The sequence below is a fragment of the Biomphalaria glabrata genome, chromosome 5 (assembly GCF_947242115.1).
Source record: "Biomphalaria glabrata chromosome 5, xgBioGlab47.1, whole genome shotgun sequence".
Taxonomy (NCBI): domain Eukaryota; kingdom Metazoa; phylum Mollusca; class Gastropoda; family Planorbidae; genus Biomphalaria; species Biomphalaria glabrata.
In genome coordinates, this window is record NC_074715.1 from 50014968 (window position 1) to 50038549 (window position 23582).

At 36.9% G+C, this 23582-nt stretch overlaps 1 protein-coding gene across 3 annotated transcripts in view; it reads right to left on the reverse strand.

The window, feature by feature from the left end:
- LOC106075832 (regulating synaptic membrane exocytosis protein 1-like) overlaps positions 1–23582 on the reverse strand; it is a 152110-nt gene that overhangs the window by 35830 nt on the left and 92698 nt on the right. For all 3 annotated transcript variants that reach the window (XM_056028668.1, XM_056028669.1, XM_056028667.1), the window contains exons 2-5: positions 11359–11471; positions 4155–4327; positions 2765–2981; positions 1485–1649 (exon numbers count right to left, since the gene is read on the reverse strand). In XM_056028668.1, coding sequence (XP_055884643.1) covers positions 1485–1649; positions 2765–2981; positions 4155–4327; positions 11359–11379 — 576 coding nt within the window. In that variant the 5' untranslated portion in view covers positions 11380–11471. The remainder of the gene's footprint in view (positions 1–1484; positions 1650–2764; positions 2982–4154; positions 4328–11358; positions 11472–23582) is intronic.

The following is a 23582-nucleotide window of genomic DNA, read 5'->3' on the forward strand; positions in this document are numbered from 1 at the left end:
GTTTTAATTGTACTTTATATATTTAATTTATCTCGGGCTACTTTCATTTTTAATAGATGTGAATGTATTGTCTTAACGGGTAAACCCATTTTCGCAAAACTACTTTTATTTTCGTGGCGAAAGAGAAAAACGTGAAAGGATCATTATCTGAGTTTGACATAGATCTAAATCCAATCCATTAGATTAATAATACACAAACCAAGGCCCACAGGCCGCGGGTAATGTCAGGCTAGTAATGAATACAAATGTACCCTGTCTATTTCATCTTTTATTTGTACTTTATTAGGTTGTGTTCTTATATCTAATTTATGGTTTAACTTAATTAATTGTGTATTGTTGCTACTTTACATTCGATCCAAGAAAGTCTCTAAGTTAAACGTTTTTAATAATGGTGTTTAAAGAATAAAAAAACATTAATGAAAAAATATAGAGACTAGTATACGGAGAATCATGAATAATTAGAAACCAACTAAAAGCTGTATGCGGTAAATACATTACTACTATTGTTGATATACAATTCGACTATTGTTGATATACAATTCTATTATTTTTGATATACAATTCGACTATTGTTGATATACAATTCGACTATTGTTGATATACAATTCGACTATTGTTGATATACAATTCGACTATTGTTGATATACAATTCGACTATTGTTGATATACAATTCGACTATTGTTGATATACAATTCTGCTATTGTTGATGCTTTGAGTTGAGCCATTGTCGTTTGACTGCTGACGCCAACAATAACACATATTGAAGATATTTAACTCTTTCTCTCCGTAGTTATTTTTCTCATTCCGATCGTATTATTCGTTTTGCTCATTTGTGTTTCACTCTCCTGTTATGATAAAGCTTCAATAACTTTTTGTTTGTCTTCAGAAAATGTTACATTTGGTATTGAATTATAGGAGAATGCAGGCTCTTTTTACACAACACAAATTATAGTATATAAATCCAAAACCCAGTTTACTTTAATTTGAGTCAAATCAACGTTGGCATCGTGTATTAGCAGAGAAAGAGTTAAAATAAACAACGTAACATCTTGAGAAAAAAAAAATCACATGGGTGAAGGAGTACACCCGAAACTCAAGGAGGGCAACTGTCAGAAGACAGGCTACGTCTCAGATGGGAAGACGATAGCATTGATGTGGAAACTGATTCACGACTTCTTGGCCCTCCAGACTTAAGTGACATTTTGTATCCGGACTATTCTTAGCGCTTCCGCTATAAAGGGAGACAATGCTATTTAATCACCATGAATAGATAATACCCCCCGCAATGTCACCCACAAAGACCCGCTGTCAACTGCTGGCGAAACAGAGAGAGAGAGAGAAAGAGAGAGAGAATATTGGTCATTTTTCTTCATTATCTTTCCTTCTTTCTTTAAATCCAAAACTTTGTGTTCCATCTAGAAACAGCGTTCTCTAAACCCTGTTCAGGTTACTACTACACGCTACGTCTGCCCTTTATACTTACGGTGCTACTTCCGGCGTCTGTCTCGCCATCAAGGTCGCAGACGACGGACAGCTTTTTTTTGACGCCTTCTGCAGGGTCCGGCGTACCGTGGTACCACTTCCCTGTCCGGCACAACATCTCTCGCCTTGCTATGCATAGCTTACAGCGCCACCTGCCCCTCATACTCTGAAAAAAAACAAAGCAAAAACAAACCTTAGAATTTAACTATGAAAAGCTCACATTATTTTATAAGTGGTAGACCTGCAGTGGTGTAGTGGGGGGGGGGGGAGTAAGGGGAAATTTGAGCCCCTCTCCGGGCCCCCACTTGAAGGGATCCCCAAATGAGTGTTTTTATATTAAAAATTAAATATTACGCAAAACGCAGGGGCCCCTAAAATGGTCAAGCCCACCGGGCCCCCAAACGACGAACTCCTTGCTACGCTACGAGATGCGTCTTTTCACACTATTTTATCGTAATAGGATTTTGTCAAGGAAGTACCTTCATGTTTTTCCTGCTTGAATCATTTCCAGAATATTTCCCTTTAGCCCCTTTTGAATGAGGAGATCCCGGGCAAAGATTTTTATAGATGCCCTTACACTTAACCGAAAGCTTTGGTAAAGATCCACTAATGAATAAAAATACTTGTTACTAAAAGCAAGCTATATTTTAGAAGAATGAAATAGAGTGCTTTTATACTTAATCTCACCTACCTTTAAAAAAAATTAATATACATATTTTAGTTTTTTAAAAAAGCGTATATATATATTTGAGTTTGTGGAGGGTGAGGCCCTTGGTAGACGCACTTCCGTCAATCCGGAGCTGTACTGGTATTAACATATTCCGAGCATGCTATAACTACAAGCGGACACTTTTTAATCACGACATTGTTTTCACCTGACCTGAGATTTAAAGTGTAAGCGTTAAAAAAAAATACATTAAAGTTTTCTGATTAGTCGATATTCCGATATATTTTTCTCTTTTATGGAGTCCCCTTTTGTATGTCCCCGCCTGCCCTACGTTAAATCCGGCCCTGGCTGCTGGTCTTAGAGTTATTTTCTCACCTACCTTTCTTTTGTATGTCCTCGCCTGCCCTACGTTAAATCCGGCCCTGGCTGCTGGTCTTAAGAGTTATTTTCTGACCTACATTTCTTTTGTATGTCCCCGCTTAGCCTCCCTTAAATCCGGCCCTGGCTGCTGGTCTTAGAGTTATTTTCTGACCTACCTTTCTTTTGTATGTCCCCGCTTGGCCTCCCTTAAATCCAGCCCTGGCTGCTGGTCATAGAGTTATTTTCTGACCTACCTTTCTCTTTGAGGTGGATCTCGGTTTGCAGAACGCCCCACATTGCGGGCACACCCTTTGCTGACAATCAGAACAGACTCGCCCCACTCCGTCGGCAAACTTGGTCTTAAAGCACAGACGGCAGAGGCGTAGATCTACCAGTTTCTTGTTCTGCGTTCGGGCGATAGATTTGAGAGCCAGCTGCTGCTGTAGGCCGTCTAATTCTTCTTTCAACCTCCTGCAGATTTAGAGATTATAAGAACGAAATAGTCTCAATGCAAATTGTCAAATATTGGAGGCACTCTATGAAATGACTCCGCTTAACGACTTTTAAATAGCTACTGAAAAAGATTTAGGGCTTCAGCTTTATGAAGATTTTCAATTATGGTGGAAACACTATAAACAGTAGCCTATTTACTGTATCTATCCGTGCCTAGGCTGGGAATGGGCTTTTCCAAAATGGAAGACTCGACTTTAACGCCTTGCTTGAGTTCATAGGGAATACGATTGTGTTCATCTCTACCACGATCGTCTAGTGTCAATAAAAAAAGAATGGTTTAAACAAAAGAAATTCGTCCTTCTTGCAGTCCTGCTTTGAGTCCTTTGTAAGACTTCTATTTATTTCTTAAACTCTTTACTGAATACATGCGGGAATTTCCATGGACATGATTTCAGACCAAATTTAAGATGATTACGTTTTTAAACATTATAACGGTCAAGCCAGTACATCATGTGGACATATACATAATGACTGCTACTAGTTTCACCAAAAATATACATATACTGTCACATTTCTAGGAAAATCGTTAGAACCGTTTTAGATCTGTATCCAGGCACTGTCCTTCCACCCATGAGTGGCAAGTGTATCATTGGAATTGCAAAAGATAATGTGTAATTTCAAGTGTAAAAATACATAGGAGCCAATTCATGAATTTATTTTTATTTTTTTTATGGTTGCCTGGTTGTGCGGTATGTACGCTGGACTGTCGTTCATTGGTCTCAGTGGTCTCGGGTTCATACCCTGCCCGCTGCAATCCCCCGTCGTCCTGCGGGAGGTTTGGACTAGAAAGTAAATTATCTTCAACTCTGAAGAAACATCCGAAACATGTAAAACGTTTTACAAATATTTTATCTACAGCGTTTGTTTTCTTTGAAACAATAGTGCAATTCTTTCCCTTTAATGACTTTGTTTTCATTACCATTGTTTCAGTTTTATTCAAAATATATCTTTGAAATGAATGTCCTCTTAACTCTTTCTCTCCGCAATTATTTACCACATTCTGTGGAATCAACGTTGGTATCGTCAGTTAGGAGAGAAAGGGTTAAAACCTAGGTTAAAGTTCAATTATTAGCTTTCTTGAAGACACCAAGTCAGAGAATGTGAAGTGTTTAGTCTTATACGTGTTCTTACCTGACTCTGTCTGCCTCCTGCTTGTCAAACTCCTCCTGTCTCCTGATGACCTCATGGATGGCACTGATCTCCTCCGATGTCAAGTGAGACAGGTCCGGCGATGGTGGACACATAGGTTGCTCTGGGACGGTCAAGTTACTGGAGGACTTGGTTGTGTTCCACGGCTTTATAACCTACATGGGGAGGACAAGGATGATTTTTACAAAGCTTATATCAACTCACTCTGTCTGTCTGTCTGTGTGTTCGTCTGGCCAAAAGCTTGTGCACGTTTTTTTCCCGACACTCAATCTCGGAACAAGCTGAAATTTCGCACAATTGTTTATTTTACCAGACAACACAAGAATTAATTGATAAAAAAAAATTACCAATTAAAATCTTAATTCCATTGCTGGGATCCTCCTCTCTAGCTATGCAGTCAGTACTTTTGGACTGTAAAATCAAACGTACTAGCTCTTTCGTTTGTAGCACAATCTTTTTTTTTTTGTTGATAACCATAGCAATTTAAAAGCAAATTATAAGCAAATTTTAAAGCAATTTTTAAAGTAATTATGTAAGCAATTTTTTAAGCAATTTTATAAGCAATTTGTTTTGAAAATTTAATAAGCATTTTTTTAAGCAATTTAAAAGCAATTTTATAAGCAATTTTAAAAGCAATTTTATAAGCAATTTTTTAAGCAATTTTATAAGCAATTTTATAAGCAATTTTATAAGCAATTTTATAAGCAATTTTATAAGCAATTTTAATCATTGAGGAAAAAAACACACGTGAATATATTAAGGTAGAAAAAGAAAAAAGATTTTAATAGATTATGAAACAGACAAAGTAAACAATGTCAAGGCCGGTATAAAGATCATTGTTGCCAATTAAAAAATTAGAATTAGATTATGCTAAAAAACTTAGACATTTAATTCCGTATTCTGACAAAAGAAAATTACATGATATTTTAAATACATAGCTATGAGAAATCACTATTATGCTGGACACCGGATACAGAATAGTTCGCTAATTATACAATGGCATCTGTTTATGAAAATATCCCATAATTTAATGAGAAAATAATTTGATTTATCCTTCAATTAGCGCCATGAGCCTGCTCACATCAGTGTATGTAATTAAAATAAATCTAATAAATGTTTTACAGTGTCATGTCTCATTAATCAGAATGTGTATTTTGAGACAGCCAAATTTGTATATGTATGTATGTATGTATGTATGTATGTATGTATGTATGTATGTATGTATGTATGTATGTATGTATGTATGTATGTATGTATGTATGTATGTATGTATGTATGTATGTATGTATGTATGTATGTATGTATGTATGTATGTATGTATGTATATATGTATATGTGTGTGTGTGTGTGTGTCTGCGCGTGTGAGTGTGTTTTATAATTTGGTAAAAGGGGGAAATGCTGAAGGCATAAATTAAATGACCCAACGGTGTTTAATTTCGACTTAAACAAACGTAACTTTTGTTTTAAGATTCAGTTCGAGCTGTGTTTAGCTTCATGTTACTTGTTACTTCTTTTTATTATTATGTTAGAAATGAACGAGTAGTCATTCTCTGGCGCTGCCAGGGTCGAGTTTCGCTAAAGAGAAACAAAATTCATCTAGTCCCTTTAACAGTTTCCACTGAGGAATTTTCTGGTGATGTGGCAGGTCTGCAGCAGTACCGCCCTCTGACAGGCAACGAAGATGTTCCTAGGAATGTTAAGGGCCTTGAAGGTGTCTGTGAGGTCAGTTGTTATTATCCCCTCGGTTGATATAACAATGGGGTATATTGTTATTTTGGACAATTTCCATAGACGCTTATTATTATTATTATTATTATTATTATTATAGTCATTTCTGTAGCCTTTCTGTCCAAATGCACTGATCGGGGCGGGAGGATCAAATCTTAGTTTTGTTTGCACAGCAAAAGAGATTGGACCAGAACAGTGGTGTAACTAGGTTGGCTGTCGCCCGGTGCGGACTACACCCCCCCTCACCGCACACTCTGTCATGTAAATAAAAATTAATATGAAATATTGTTAATTTCATACTTTTTCATTTCTTATTTGATGGATTAGATCATTAGAGGATGAAATGACCAGCGTCTGAAGTGGCCAGGGGATGAAATGACCAGGGGATGAAATGATCAGGGGATGAAATGACCAGAGGATGAAATGACCAGGGGATGAAATGACCAGGGGATGAAATGATCAGGGGATGAAATGACCAGGAAATGAAATGACCAGCGTCTAAAATGACCAGGGTCTGAAATGACCAGGGGATGAAATGACCAGGGGATGAAATGACCAGGGGATGAAATGACCAGGGTATGAAATGACCAGGGAATGAAATGACCAGGAGATGAAATGATCAGGGGATGAAATGACCAGCCAGTCATCAGCAGTAATAAGTTAATTGAATTGCATAGCATTATATAGAATCGATTATAGTGATTGTTTGCTCTTTGTATTTTTTCCCACAAAGCTTATAGCAACTCATTGTCTGTCTGTCTGTCTAATACAAATTATGTATTGTTCCTAACAAAATATGAATGAATCAAAAATTAAATATTGGTAATTAATCCATTTTGTTAATTATATTCTCTTTGGAAGTAACGCTAGTAATTTACAAGATAAAAAAAAACCTCCTGTGGCCCCAATGTTGATAAGCAAACGTCCAGTAAATCTAGAAAATCTTTTGGTAAACCCAAATATAATGTATAATTGCTAAACTAGCTATACATATAATTTTGAATAGATTAACTACCTATACATATAATGTTAAATTGATTATATATTAGCTATTTCGTCATTTTAACTATCTAGTTATTACATATAAATTATTACATTAATACTAACTGTTGGGTTAATGCATCTATAATTTATACATCTAACTATAGCATTAATTTATTTATCTAACATTAATGTCAATTTATGTATTTAGCAATAAGACAATGATTTACTTTGTTATAAAGTCAATGTGTTTTCAATACCTTCAATTTGTTCACCTACATGTAACTTCAGTTTATCTAACTACAAAGGAATAATTCTAAAATCTAACGGTACATTGGTTAATGTACTTTTTACCTATCAATAAATCATAGTATTAGGTCATAGTGCATGCCCTCGGCTACAGCAGAGACTCTCATACTTCAGTCTTCAAAGCAAATTGGCAAACACTTTCAGATTAAAAACACTGCCCGCAGCTATATAGACTTTGTTGTTTTAATTGAATAGAGATTTCTACTTCCTGTTTGCATTCGTCATAGCTAGAGACGCGAACCAAAAGTCAATAGTATGACATAGATTTGCTTATACAAATATAAGCAAATATATATGTATATGTTGGACAATCGAGCACCACACATGATCTGACAACCACCTATCTCCATTCTTTTCTTTCTTTCGCCAGTATTAGAGACTCTTCCATAGATAGGCCCGTCCATTCCTTAACTCTTTCTCTCCTAATCGACGATACCATCTTTGATTTTGACCTCATTAAATTAAATTAATGTTTAATTTTTTAAAACTTGACTTTGAATTATATAAAAAGAGCATGCATTTCCCTTTAATTCTATACCAAAAAACAACAGTTTCTGATAACAAACAACAAAGCTATTGAAGCCCAATCATAACAGGGGAGTGAAATAGTAATGAGCGAATGAAGAATTCCTTCAAAACGTGGACAAATAATTACGGAGAGAAAGAGTTAATGTTGTCCACCCATCACTTCCAGTGAAACCTCTGTTTCCTTTACGTAGGTCTGTTCCCTGATGAAGATACTTTGCGAGCCCCTAGCCCTAGGATCTTGTTATATGCCCGTACAGTCTTAATTTACGTTTTTTTACCATTAGTTAGAATGTCATCATGGGGCTCAATCGCTATTGTGGTCCTGTTTTATATAACACTTTTATAATGCGGTCTTTGTAAGCAGGGCCGGCTTTAGGCAACTGCAACCTATGCGGACGCAGTAGGACCCGCACTTTCATAAGGCCCCGCGCTAATTCTAAATCCCTTGAAAACTCATGAAAATCTCCGGGATCTCTCTGTCGTTTTTCGTTCAATATAGAAAACGCCAATTATATTTATATATATATATATATACACACACTAGTCGACTCGCGGCGTAGAATACGCCGCTATTTAGTGACGGTTGAACACTTCCTGAAAGAAATAGTTGTCCAAATTGGGTGGGTTTGGGCAAACGACTGTGAGTGAATGAAAAAATGGAGCTCTGGAGAGAGCAGCATACAGTTGTCCATGACTGAAAACAGGCTTTGGAAGGTACAGGCATATCTTTTTGGATATGCAGAGACGTTGACCCGGATTGTAAACTCGAGGAGGGTCATGCGGACGTTCTCGGAAATGAATAGTGATAGTAGCGGGAAGTATTTGAGACATCGACACAATTTCAGCCTCGCCACCATAAACGCCGAAAGTATTCTTGTAGGCAACGTATTTCGAGTGTATGACTGTGCTTTCGTGAGTAAAAACAACGGACAAAGCGTCGCCATACTTATCCCAATGTTAGCAAACAAAACTTACTGCCATCTGGCGAAGTTCGATAACAACAGTTTCGTCGATGACATTTTTCCAGAAATATGTGACTGGTAAAAATAAACAGTTAGCTGGTACTGGAATTTCGACTACATTGAAAGACTTGTTGACTACAAGAAATATATGTGAAGCGATGCCCCACCCCCCCTTTTTTTTTTCTGAGCTGTGCCCTTTGTTGCCGCGAAAGTTACTTGGGGTAACTCTAGTCCAACTTGCAGAAATAAAAATGTTATCTTTTCATGACTTTTTCAACGAGGGTTAGAGAGTAGGCGTGCGTGCGTGGTGTAAATATATATATATATATATATATATATATATATATATATATATATATATATATATTATATATATATATATATATTATATATATATATATATATATTATATAGGCAAAGTACTATTGACCGTTTGACTACATTATGCACTGCATTGTAATTGTTTTGTAGGTAAAATTTTGTCCCAATTCCTCCAATTTTTTATTAACTGGTCTTTAATCATGTAGCTAATGATTCAGAAACATTTAGCATAAAAAATCGACAAATAAGATAATAATTAATTTCTGCTTTCGGGGGGGCTCCTGGGCGCGTGGCAGCCTCTACCGATGTGAATTGAAGTGTCTTGAAGTGGCTTCTTTTCAAGGCTTCCGTTTTCTGAGATTTAAAATATCTATGAAGTTTGATACCCACACAAAGATTTCACTAAATGTCCATACAAAGATTTCACTTTTACCATTGTTGAAAAGAGTATATAAAGAGCACTAACTGTTCAGTCCCAAATCTTCACAAAGTTAAACTCAATGAGATCTTCGTATTCACTATCCTAGGCACCACATCAAAAGCAATAAAATCCAAAACAAGAACACAATCTCCTCAAAGTCCCTTCTCTGTTATAAGAATGACTTTTAAAATGAAAAAAAATATATTTTTAGGTTAATCACTTTTCAATTGTTTATGATTTAATACTTGTGAATTATGGTAACTTACAAATAAAAACATATTAAAAAAAAAAAAGCCCACAAAAGAGGCAAGATGGCCCATAAAAGAGGCAAAAAAAAAGAGGCATAAGGCCCAAGGATTCCTATGATGATAAAGCTAAAACTGAATAGCGCAAATTCTGAGGTTTCCTTTAAAAAAAAAAAAATTCCAGGACAATGCTCAAGTAGTTTTCCAGAAATAGGGTGTTGGGGGTCAGGGATATCTGATATTGTGTTGATTGTTCTGGAGTAGAGGATACTTGTATCATTTTTCTGTCTTTAGTGGGTTAAATGGTTAGGATGGTTAGGTAGTATGTCTTTGATATTAAATAATATTTCTATTACTATTATTATATTTTTAGGTTAATCACTTTTCAATTGTTTATGATTTAATATTTGTGAATTATGAGAACTTACAAATAAAAACATAAAAAAAAAGCCCACAAAAGAGGCGAGATGGCCCATAAAAGAGGCACATAGAGCCCAAAAAAGAGGCAAAAAAAAAGAGGCAAAGAAAAGAGGCCAAAGGCCCAAGGATTCCTATGATGATAAAGCTAAAATTGAATAGCGCAAATTCTGAGGTTTCCTTTAAAAAAAAAACAATCCAGGACAATGGACAACCCAGTGATCGTCAAGTTTGGACAGTTTATCGTTTATGGACAATTTTAACGTGAACTGTTGTGTAAACCGTAAACTTATGTTAGTGTCTTATGCGTTGCTGGCAATGTAATCTCTTCAGTACTGAATAAAAAAAAAAGCCAAGACTTTGGCATATTATGAGAGCCTAATAACTCGCAATAACATATCTGCAGAGAGTAGAACCAGGCAAAAGATTTCTCCTTATGAGTCTGGCATGCGCTCACAGTCACCTCTTCAGTTGTGGGTTCGAAACCTGCCTGCCACCATCCCTCGCCGTCCTGCGAGCTAGAATGTAATAATCTTCAATTCTGAAGGAACATTCGAAACATAAACAGAAGAAAGATGAGAAGCCAACATCAAAGTCAGGACTGTCGACATGGCCGGATCTAAGGGTGGGCGGGTGGTGCTACAGCCGCTGGGATTACACAAGAAAGGGGCCTCCACAAAAAAAAATATCAAATATATGCAAATTTGGACGGGTCAAAAACTTTTTTTTAAAAACTTTCTTTCACATTTTTACGTGATTAAGAAGTTACGCTTGTAGCATGCTCGGAATAAGCAATTACAGTTCTACTAAGGGCAAAAACTTCCACAAACTCAAAAATATACACTTTTTAATCGGCATATTAAATATTTTTTAAAAGGAAAGTGTGATTTAATCTACAAGAACTCTTTTTCCTTCTTTTAGATATAACTATTTTCATTCATTAGGGGATCTTTATTAAAGCTTTCGAAAAATTGTAGGGCCTTCACAAAAATCCTACCCCAGGGCCTCCACATTCTTAAATCCGACGCTGACTGTCTATAAAAAGGATTCTCCTCCTGCCAAGATACAGAGAAGGATGGTAAGAGACGGACGTCAGATCAAGCGTGGTGCCCCAACGGTCCAACTCAAGCCAAAATTTGAATTGAAAAAAAAAAAAGTCCCATCCTCTTCTGAAAATTTCTAGATCCGCCCTTGCAAGTGAACTTCACCCACGTTCTGGTCTTTAAAAAGTACATACAACCTTTTTTTTTGCTTTCCGAGTAAATTAGACTCACCTTTTTCAACAAAAAGGCCATGTTGAGAGTTGAGGCCAGGCACAGGTCCGCGACGTCATCATGACGTAGTCATCAGCCAGTCGTCATGGTAACCTTAGTGTTTATTTCCGTGCCTGTAACAAAGGAAACACGACACTTGAGTTAGCTCCCTTAAATATACAACGATTGCCGCCGGAATAAACGTTTAGATAATTTCTCTCGTGTATAATCTTTTTTTCTTCTCTAAATGTAAACAATATATCACAAAGTGTTGATCAAGCGCTCTCCAGTTCGAGAGTTTACTTTTCTTCTTGGGTTACTTCAAATGACGTTATTGGTTTCTTAGAAACACCAACGTCCTTTCTCGATGTCGTGTGGGTGTAATCTTAGACAATACAATGTCAAGTCATTGTCTTCTATCCGAAGATGAAGGAGAAGTGCAGTATAAGAATATTTCACATGACTGCGCAAACCCAGCTGCGACCTATATATTTTGCTACACCTAATGCAGACGATGCCGTTGTCTATTTTAAGTTTTCATTTCCATGATATATATATATATATATATATATATATATATATATATATATATGGATGCTTCAGATTTTTTCTTTTTTTCTTTTATATATATATATATATATAAATATATATATAAGAAAAAAACAAAAAAAAATCTGAAGAGAGAGAGAGAGAGAGATGAAGAGAGAGAGAGATGAAGAGAGAGAAAGAGAGAGCGAAAATTTCAATCTCAGACTTTAAACTTCTTCGAAAACAAATGGGCAAATAATTAGCTGTTAATTTATCTATTAGATTACAGACTTTACTTTCAAGTGTCAATCTAGTCATGCATGTTAATTAATCACTTAAACACTGCTAAATCGTTTGTTTTCATGGCTGATTCAGGCAACCCATTCAATTCTCTAATGGCTCTATGGAAGAAGGAGCACTTGTACGAATGTGTTCTAGCATATGGAATAAGGAATTTGCCTCTATCTTTGTGTCTTTCTGGGTTTTATATGTTTTCTTTGGTTGAGGGAGATACGTTGATCAACAGCTAGGCAATTAGGTACTGTTTCAATGTACCTAGTTGGCAAAAGTTATGTTCAGTTTAGTGTCATTTGACATTGTTTTGTATATCATAAAAATGGCAAGTATACTGTCATTCTAGGGGTATATGTTACCTATAAAAATGATATTTATCTGATGCAGCGGATCCAGGGGGTAGGGGTGATCGACCTCCACTCGGCCGATGTTTAAAAAAATTTTTGAAGTCATAAACAAATAATATTGATCGGAAAAAAACTGACTTCCTGCATAAATGTATTAGTCCAGATTTATGGATTCCTCTGCAAAAAGATTTTTTAATTGACTTTTTAAATTCATTTTTTTGGTGTGATTAAAAGCGCCTCATTAACCGAATTCTTCATTTTCCGTGACATCTCGTCTTGAAAGATGGACAAAGTTGGGTCTTTTGTTTGTGACATTTCAAATGTGGTGGGTGCGCCTTGGAGCAAGGGAGGCTATATGGAGAGCCATGAGGATGTGGTGGGCGTGTGACCGAGGGTGTATTATCGGAGCTCATGTTGGGCGTTTGGCTATAACGGAGGACAGGTGATGATGTGGTGATAATGAGCTGATGATGAGATGATGATGATGATGATGACATGATGATGATGATGAGGTGATGGTGTGGTGATAATGAGCTGATGATTATATGATGATGATGATTATATGATGATGATGATGAGGTGATGATGTGGTGATAATGAGCTGATGATGAGATGATGATGATGATGATGACATGATGATGATGATGAGGTGATGGTGTGGTGATAATGAGCTGATGATTATATGATGATGATGATTATATGATGATGATGACGAGATGATGATGATGATGAGATGATGATGAGATGCTGATGATGAGATGCTGATGATGAGATGCTGATGAGATGCTGATGAGATGCTGATGAGATGCTGATGAGATGATGATGAGATGATGATGATGCTGATGATATGATGATGAGATGATGATGAGATGATGATTATGAGATGATGATGAGATGATGACGAGATGATGATGATGATGAGATGATGATGAGATGCTGATGATGAGATGCTGATGATGAGATGCTGATGAGATGCTGATGAGATGCTGATGAGATGATGATGAGATGATGATGATGCTGATGATATGATGATGAGATGCTGATGAGATGATGATGATGATGCTGATGAGATGATGATGAGATGATGATTATGAGATGATGATGAGATGACGATGAGATGATGATTATGAGATGATGATGAGATTATGATGAGGTAATGGTGAGATGATCACTAATACACAGAACGACTCGATTTGTTCTTTGTCACACTCAACCTTGTAGATTCCTGGGCGGGGAAGCAATCATATTCTTGAATTCAAGATCTTTGGTACCTTAGTACGCACCAGCAACGGGGCGCACATCCCAGTTCAAGGTAAAGAGTTAGTCTAAATGTGGTATACTCAGTACCATCAGCCTGATCTAAATTTGTAAACTATGTAGCCCAGGCTAGATACAAGCGTCTATTCTTCTAAATAACTTTATTACTCTGTGGATTTTAAAAAAAAAATATGTTAGCTCTTTGCCCTGTGGATGCCACTCACGTCTTGGAGTGACCTTTGTGCCCAGACATCATAAAGTTGGTCATTTCAGCCCTGGCGGACTTGTTTACACGACATTTGGCCCCTGGCGTTCCCAGCCCTTTTTTTTTTTTTACGGTGGACAGCCCATATCAGCTGAGACTGACCGTTCACATGAGTGGCATCATTCTAGATGACATATAACAAACATTTGCAACAGTGAACAATATTTTTTCGTATATTACATTTTATGTAGAAACGTGTCCACAGAAGTCACCAAAATAAAATTAACTCGTATAGAAACTGATTACTCGTGTATGGGTATTGTACTTTAAAATAACAAAAACCAGGTTACATCTAAAGGTTTATTCTTATCTTATCTTATATAATACACTGAATGACAAACAACGACACACATAGTAACGATCACGACACGAAATATGGTCAGTACACAGTCTAATACATGTAAACAAATACTAGGGGTGACATTCACGGCAGGTATGTTTTTCAGTTGGACATAACAAATGAATTTAGAGCTAGAAATAAATGAACTTAAAATATGCGACGGATTATGTAGTGCTGAAATAAGTTATCTTATCTTCTATAATACAGACGTTACTTCAAAAAAGAAGATGATTACGTCCTACGCGTCATGCATTTAGTCATGCATATTAACCAATGACTTAAATTCTGCCAAGTCACTGGTTTTCCTGACTAGCTCAGGCAACCCATTCCATGCTCTAATAGCACTAGGGAGGAAGGAGTATTTGTACAAATTTGTCCTAGCATATGGGACGAGGAATGTGCCTTTATCTTTGTGTCTTTCAGAGTATTTTATTAAATTTTGTTTTTGTATTTGAAGTTATAGGCAACATCAGCTTTAACTTTACCCCTTCCTCCCCCCTCCCAAAAAACAAATTCACAAAAGTTTTCTGAATGATAATTTATACCTTAATTTATTGCCAATATTTGTTTTTAAAGAAATGTAGGCGATCTCGAAAAGTTGAACATCATATTGAAGAAAGTATTGAATCATAGAAAAAGTACGTGGTAATGTCTCATTTCTTTACTCTAAACCCTGTCGTTGTTTTTTACAAGAATTCCTCTGTGTTTCTCCGCTACACCCGAGCATGTGTTGAACTTTTGAAGTTCGTGTGACCATTTATTTGGTTCTAGTTCTTGTATTTGGGGGCGCGGTGGGCTGAATGGTTAAGAGCTTGGCTTCCTAACCTGGGGTCCTGGGTTGCAATCTCGATGTAGACTGTGATTTTGAATTTCAGGATTTTAAGGGCGTCCCTGAGTCCACCCAACTCTAATGGGTACCGGACTTTAGTTAGGGAAAAGTAAAGGCGGTTGGTCGTTGTGCTGGACAAATACCACCCTGCTCATTAACCGTAGGCCAAAGAAACATATGACCTAAACAACATCTGCCTTATAGGTCGCAGGGTCTGAAAGAGAAACATTCCATTACATTTTATTTAGCTCTCCTATTGTTTGTTTTTAAATTGGTTTTGGTCGTCTCGATGGTACCAGGTTTGAACCCCTACCCTCCGTCGTCCCCCAGCCGTCATGCGTGAGGTTTGGGCTAGGTTCTAATTCTCTTCAGTTCTAAAGGTACATCCGAAACATTAAACAATAACCTTTTCTTGTATTACTCGAGCCTAAAGTATACTGGACATCTTTTTTTTTTACCAAGCTTTATTTTTTAAACAAACTAGTTTGTTATGAATACAAATGTTTTAAATTAAAAAGTCATTATTTCATTAACTATACATATCTTCGTTGTATATCATTTAAACCCTCTATAGATCCGAAACTCATATTTAGCAATGACATAATATTAAGGACATCATATCTTTAAAAAAAAAAGCTTAGGGCCTTTTCAATTCTAAATTCGGTCCTGCTATTAGATTGAGAGTGTATCTAAATTCGTGGCGATTTTAACCAAATTCTTATTATTGTTTTAATTAACTTTTCTTTTCTTATATATTACCGACGTTACTTCAGAGAAAAAAAAATGTTTAGATATACATCCAACTGGGATCAATGTATCTGTGTAGTCTTTTATTTTGATTAGATACTAAAACAAACTCTACTAATTTATTGCTTGTCCTGGATGATTAAGACAAGACTCTCCTTGCTCTGGTGGCACTATGGAAGAAAGAGCATTATAAGAATTTGTCCTAGCATATGGAATAAGAAATGTATTTTTTATCTTTGTGTCTCTCTGGGTATCTTATTATTTTGTGTTTTTCCGTGGTTAAATTATGGTTCAGTGTTTCATTTATTATTGCTACTTTGTTTTTATTCGTCTGTTCAGAAGTGTCTGTAAGTTTAGGGATACTAATATTGGTGTTACTATAATCAAAGTCTGTTATAAATCCCACGGCTCTATTTTTGCGTCATTTCTAGTTTATTTATGTTTTCTTGAGTTGACGGATGACAAATATAGGGACGCATTCTTATATTGATCTGACCACGGTTAAATAGCTTTAACAGTTTGTTGTAGATCTCGTAATTACTACTACTACTAATAATAATAATAATCATTATTGTCCATATGGAAATTTGTCTTACAATTTGTGCATTACACCAAACAAAAAACATTATAACTATAAGAAACCAAAGTGTACATTCACACCAGACTCACTCATAAAGGTAGTGGATATCCTAGAGATGGCCTCAGTTCTCTGTCTTTGACCGAAAAATAAACCAAACTCAGTACTTGTGAAATCGTAAATTAAACATTCTTAGTAACCATCATCTCTTAGTGCCATTAACGTATGGAACGGGTTGCCTGAATCAGTAATTAATATCAATGACTTAGCAGAGGTTACGTCTCTGATAAGCTTGCTCGACTCAATTAACCCATGGGTAAGATTAGAAAGTAATTACCTTTTTTTTTTGTTTCGATAGAACGTTTGCAATTTATAAGATTCGAACTCATGCCCTCTAGTTTAATTAGGCAAGAGACGTATACCCTCGAGCCATGCGCCATTTTTATTTACAGTTCAAATAGTTGCGCTTTATCAAGATTGTACGTGTGTTACTGTTAATAGCATGAGTGAAGGAAAAAATGTGCGTTGCAAATATTTGCAATATTATTTAGAATTAAAAAATTCTTAAATGTATACCGGGGAAAAAAAAGATCCACCTAGAATAAAACTGTTTTTTTTTACGTAAGAACATCGGTTGATGCAATTATATTAAACAACCGGTGTATAGGTAGGCAAATGCTTTTAGTCTAGAACTAGACGTTTTCTCAAACGCTATTAATGGTCCTCTGTTGTAGGTCACTGCACCTCGAACAAGATTTCATGTTATATATAATTATTTCAGGGAGTACAGTATTTTAATTTGAATGTCTTTGCTTCAGTTATATATTTGTTTGTTACATCCCTAAGAGAAGGAGAGCGGTACCCCAAGTTATGCCCAAGTGGTTAAAGGGAACACCACTAAAGCGCAGGAAAAGGAGACAATTGAGCAATGGCTGCAGAGTGACGGCTTTACTCTGGTACAAAGGGGCTCCAAATGGGTCCCCAAAGAAAAATACAAAGACTACCAAAGCGAGGGGTAGATGAGGCTTCGACATCTGGTGAGGGCGGGGTGGTGGAGGTAGAGACATTTCACATAAAACTGATAGCGTCTTTTCCTCCTTCGGGGGCCGCTAAAAAGTATGGCATTCAACTTTGTAAAAGGTATTGCTTCACTCCTCTCAACTGTTGCAATGTCATGTGAGGTCTAGATACTTTCAGAGTACGTCAGTTAAAGACAAAAAAAAAAAAAAAAAATCCTACAGGCAAACACCGTAATGTTTATGTCCATCACTGCAATTTTCCAAAATCCCCAAGAAATATTAAGAGGATTAAGCGAGACCTAGAAACAATGTGGGTCTCCACCGTCCACGCCTTTGTTTCAGCACTTAGAACTAAGCCTTGTCGCTTGGGTTGTAGTCCCTTGGCGTGTCCAAAGAGATAGAATGGCTCCCTGCATATTAGTCATCTTCCCTCTCCCCACACTCTTTCACTCTCTCTGTCTTTCTCTCTTTCACTCTGCCTCTCTTTTTTTTTCTCTTTCTCTCTCTCCTCTTTCCCCCCTCTCTTTCTCTCTATCTCTATCACTTTCTCTCTTTCTTTCTATCTCGTTCTATGTCTCTCTTTTCTCTGTTTCTCTTTCTATTTTTCCCTCTCACTCTCTTTTTTTCCTTTTCTCTCTTCCTCTTTCTCTCAATCTCTCACCACCCCTTTCTCTCTAGCTGTATCACTTTCTTCATTTCTTTCTCTTTCTCGTTCTTCGTCTCTTTCTCCATCTCTCTATCCCTCTCCTTCTCTTTTTAACTCTTCCTCTCTCACTCTCTCTCTCTCTTAACCTCTCTTTTATTTTTTAACTCTATCACTTTCTCCCTTTCTTTCTCTCATTCATGCTCCGTCTCTCTTTTTCTCTATCTTTCTCCATCTCTCTTTCTCTCTCTCTCTCTTTCTCCATTTCTTTTTTTCATTCTCTTTCTCCATCTATCAATTTTCTCTCTTGCTCCATCTCTCTTTTTCTCTTCTTCTACATCTCTCTTTTTCTCTCTCTTTCTCCATTTCTCTTTTTCATTCTCTTTCTCCATCTCTCTTTATCTCTCTCTTTCTCCATTTCTCTTTTTCTCTATCTTTATCCATCTCTCTTTTTCCCTCTCTTTCTCCATCTCTCTTTTTCTCTCCCTTTCTCCATCTCTCTTTTTCTCTCTCTCTCTTTCTCCATTTCTCTTTTTCATTCTCTTTCTCCATCTCTTTTTTCTCTCTTGCTCCATCTCTCTTTCTCTCTCTCTCTTTTTCCCTCTACCACTCTCTCTCGCTTCCCGTATTTCGCTCACACACTCACTAACTGTACGCTGTTACTCACGACAGGAAACTTCCATTCAGCTTGTTATCGCTCTGTGAAGGGGGAGAGGTAGAGCTAAAAATCCCATTTCTTAACACGAGAAAAACTGATGAATATTTGAAAAGGTGAAAAGCCTGCACACGTTCTATGATCCGCATAAAGACTTCGCTCTAGAAGCTTGGGCTGAAGCTTGTGTAAGTCTCGTCCTGTTAGTTTCCTCCCACTAATTAACTTGTTTACTTTAATAACCAGAACTCTAGACAGACATGAAGTTCGCAACGTGGAAAGAGAAAAGTTTTACAGGGACAAATCATTTTAAAAGAGAGAAACGAATTGATTTCAAATGACAATGACAAATGTCCTGCATTTAGCAGGAAGCTTACAAATATTGACATTGTCATTAAAGTTGTAAGGCAAAAAAGAAAATCCTTAACAGATGATGTAAAACCCATCTATTTCATTGAACGATGGTTAACTACGGTATCTTATGGCTAGCACAACGACCATACTCAAAGCTCCTCGGTCTTACACGGGATTCGAACTCACGAACCCCAAGCTCGGAAGGTAAGATCTATACTTTTTCACACACCTTCTTATGGTCTAATAATTACTTGATAAATTTATTTCTTACTATATAGTTTATATAGATACTACTAAAAGACCGGAATTTTTTGTGCGTTGTTTTTGATGATCAATGTAGAAATAGGACGAATAAATGTAAAATACCTGGATGAGATCGATTGTATACGTTTAGTGAAATAGTTCAAATTGATTGATCAAAAGCTATATAAATTAACGCGGTAGTTAAGTATTTTTTTAAATGAAAGGTTATCAAAAAAAAAAAAAAAACCAGTTCTATATAGTTCAGTCGCTTTCACATATTCCTAGGTCTGTTTGACCGTTGGGGCATCACACATGATCTATCGACCGATGGCTTGATTCCTGTCTTTTGTAGTTTTTTGTTTGTTTGTTTTTGCATTGACTTGAATCTCTTCCCATGATGCCGTCTTGTCATCGTCTGCCTGTCTCTTCTTATTTCTCTCAAGAAAGATCTTTTCGAGGCTTGTGGACATCGTGATATGGTCATTCAGTTTTAGTATACGTTATTGACTGTGATTAGCAGGTCAAGGTAAAGGTAAAGGTTAGCAGGTCATCGTGGGGGCTATATTGACATTGTGATCTTGTTTCGAATCTCATCATTTATGGGGAGTTCTTTGTAGGTGATAATTAGGATTCTTCTATAGCATTTCGCTGCTGAGGACAGACGCAGACAGCGAAAAGAAAATCTTAATCTTCCAATGGCGGACAATGGTTATTCTTGCCAGGATGTAGCAAAATATGTAGGTCACAGCTGGGGCTGATAGCCACGGGAAATACTGCATTTCTTGTTGATCTTCGGAATGGAAAACAGTACTTATTGTTATTATTATTATAGCATTGCTGGGAACACTAATTCTGCCAATAGCGTCTAAGATTCGTAAGCATTTTAGAATGTGGCCATAACCAAGAAGTGCGTCAGTCTGACTTTTATTCCAACCGATGTCGCTGTATCTATATTCCAGTAGGTCTACGTGTATTGACTTTTTCCACTTACACAATTTTCCTCTCACGTTTTCTGAGAGTTGTCACGGAAAATTATGTTGGGCGATCACTTGCAAGGTGTGACATGTAACGAAATGTTGCTTTTACTGACTCAACGAATTATATATAAAAAGGCGTGTCATCGATTCCGAAGGTAAAGGGTGAGGGAAGTATTTCCTGTGATTTCGCAGACCAAGATGTGACCTGTATATTTATCAACCACTGATGCGGACAAAATGGATGTCAGTTTGGGGTCTATTTAAGTTCTCATTTCACTGCCTGCGTCTGTTTTTGAAAAGAGATTTTTTCTTTTGGGTTTCAAATGTGTGTTCCACTACTTTCGTGAGAGCTTTACAGTTGTTTTTCAAACTACATAACCCAGCTTTCTCAAAGTCCGTCAAGGATCAAGTTTGCGCTCTATTATGACCATTGACCAAACTACACCCTCTGTCTGGATACCCCCCATCCATCAACACGAATTAGTAGTAGACGGTCATTTAATCACAACCATTGTTTTGAGACACGGCGCCCTGAACTCCGCCTGGGTTGCCCTATCCAATCGAGGTCGAAGGCCGATGTGACGAGAAGTTCCTATACTGTATCGCGACTTAACGTGAGAGATCAGAAATCACAGGAACAGCGTGTCGGATGGAACGGGTTAGCGGACCCTTTCCATCATCCTCCCGATGTGCCATGCATGTTTGTGCTGTGGGTTTGTTATGGAGTGTGTGTATCTAAGGTGTCGTTGAGAAGAAATTAGTGATTGGTTGGTGGCTATGCAGTGAGGATGAGGAAATTACTAAAGGGTATCGCGTAATGCAAATGCAAAAACGACTCCAAGATGCCAGAGCCTAAAGACGTGTTTTTGTAGTGACTTAGATTTTGTTCTAAATACCATTTTATATTATTACTTAAGTCTACTATTTAATTTGATATGAAGTTGATTATGTATATATTGTAATAAAAGTTATATTTGGTTTATTTCACAAACAAGTTATTTAAGCTCTTTCAAGTTCTATAAGTTAAAGTATAATATGCCTACAGTGGTTTAGTTGTCTACCAGCAGTTTGGTGCTACAAGTCAACGGCCGTCAACAACAAGGTGCCAACTGGAGAAATTGTTTCCATGCCAGTTAGTCAGCAGTCTGTCACCCCTATCAGGCGTTTTCCCGGGGATCTCAAGATATGGACTAGAATGTACCCATTAATCCAGCTTCCAGCTCAATCGAAAAACATTTAAAGACCGATATAGATCATATGTTTGACGTACATCGAACTATTTCAGTATGATATCAATGAGGCACAAAACACCACTACAAAGCCTTCAGCCGCCTGGATGATAAATGTGGTGATCATGTATAATGATATCAATTGACGTTGAAGAGCTCCAAGACCTAGACGTGTATATTAAAGCCATCACACGACATTGAGTCTTTTTATAGAACTTCTAGGTTGGTGTTGGTAGAGGGGAATCCATTTTTATCAAGGGAATGAACTCCTGTCAACGCTTCTAGTACAGGTTATCTTTCATGACCATCTTGTGCCGCTAGTGGCTCTCGCCCCACGCTACCAGCCATGTCTTCTGTTGAGTTAATAAGTTCCAGTGTCCATATCTCCTCGGGCACTGTCGTCATAATGTCCAATATCCCACCCCCGACAAATATATATTGCCCCTTGCCAGCCCCTGTACCTATGTGGGCTTTTTTTTTCTTTAGTCTTGTTTTTTCCCTCCAACTCAATATTATATTATAAATTGATAGCAAGGGAGATAATTCACCAGAATGAGAGATTAAAAGGTAATGACAGTATTATAGCATTAAAAGAAATAAAGAAAATTGTTAAAGATAGTTTTTCAAGAAGACATTTAAAAATTATATCCTAGGTAAATTTTGCGAAAAAAATTTTTTTTAGTAAATTTATCTTCATAGACATAAATAAATATAGACTGGCGGATAAAAGAGTTTTATGAAACGAAAATTTGTGACTTGCATTGTGTACTTTATTGTACAGCAGTGTAATTCAATGTAATCTCCAAGACTGAAGATCATGCAACTTTTCAGAATTCGGAAATCCGACAACAATAGATATACATGTTTTCAAGTTACATGAAGTTATTTCCTTTTTCCAGTCTTTATTTATATATGTCTATGTTTATCTTCTAAAAATGAATTTTACATCTTACTTGAGTATTAAAAAAAATGAATTTGAACTTTATATTTACATAGGTAGAAATCATTTAGTATATAAACATTTCATGTTTAATCGTACCTACAAACAATAAATTCAATAATCACAACAGCACATACTGTGATGAACCATAAAAGATTTCTTCTTTCCTCCAACTGCAGATGCTTCCATAGTTATCTTATATATTATAAACGATACTTAAAACAAGGATATAACTGCATCCTACGCATTTCATGTGTCAATCTAGTCATCCAGAGTGGCGTAGCTCTTCATTTGGGGGCCAGGGCGGGCTTGACCTCTTTAAGATCCAATGCTTTTTTGACATTCCACATCATGACATGAGATAATGCCGTAATATTTAATGTAAAAATAAATAGTGAACACTCATTTGCAGGCCCCTCTCAGGTAGAGGCCAGGTGGAATTTTCAAATCTGGACCGACCCTCCACAAATCCTAGCTACGGTCATGCATGTTAATCAACGACTTCAACTCTGCTAAGTGGTACCTTTTCCTAGCTGATTCATGCAACCCACTCCATTCACTAATGGCCACTAGGGAAGAAGGAGCACTTGTACGAATTAGTTCTAGCGTATGGAATAAAACATGGGTTGTGATGAAGATTAATAAGTTTATACCAATATATATAATCGTGAAAAATATACAATATCTCCATAGTGCTGAAATCCAGACCGTGTTATAGAGGATGTCATGTGGCTAGCACAATGACCAACCGCCTTAACTTGTCCCCAACTTAGGTCATTTACTCATTAAAACTGGCTGGACTCACAGGCGCCCTAAAAAAATCCCGAAATTTAAAATGGTAGCATTCATCGAGGTTCCACCCAGAGACCGCCGGGTCAGAAGCCAAGGGCTTTAACACTCATCCACCGCGCCTCCATATAATTCCTGTTAAATGGTGTAGCAAGAGACGTCTGGATCTAATGATGAATATTGTCCTCCTCTCCACATCTACCGAAACCAAAACT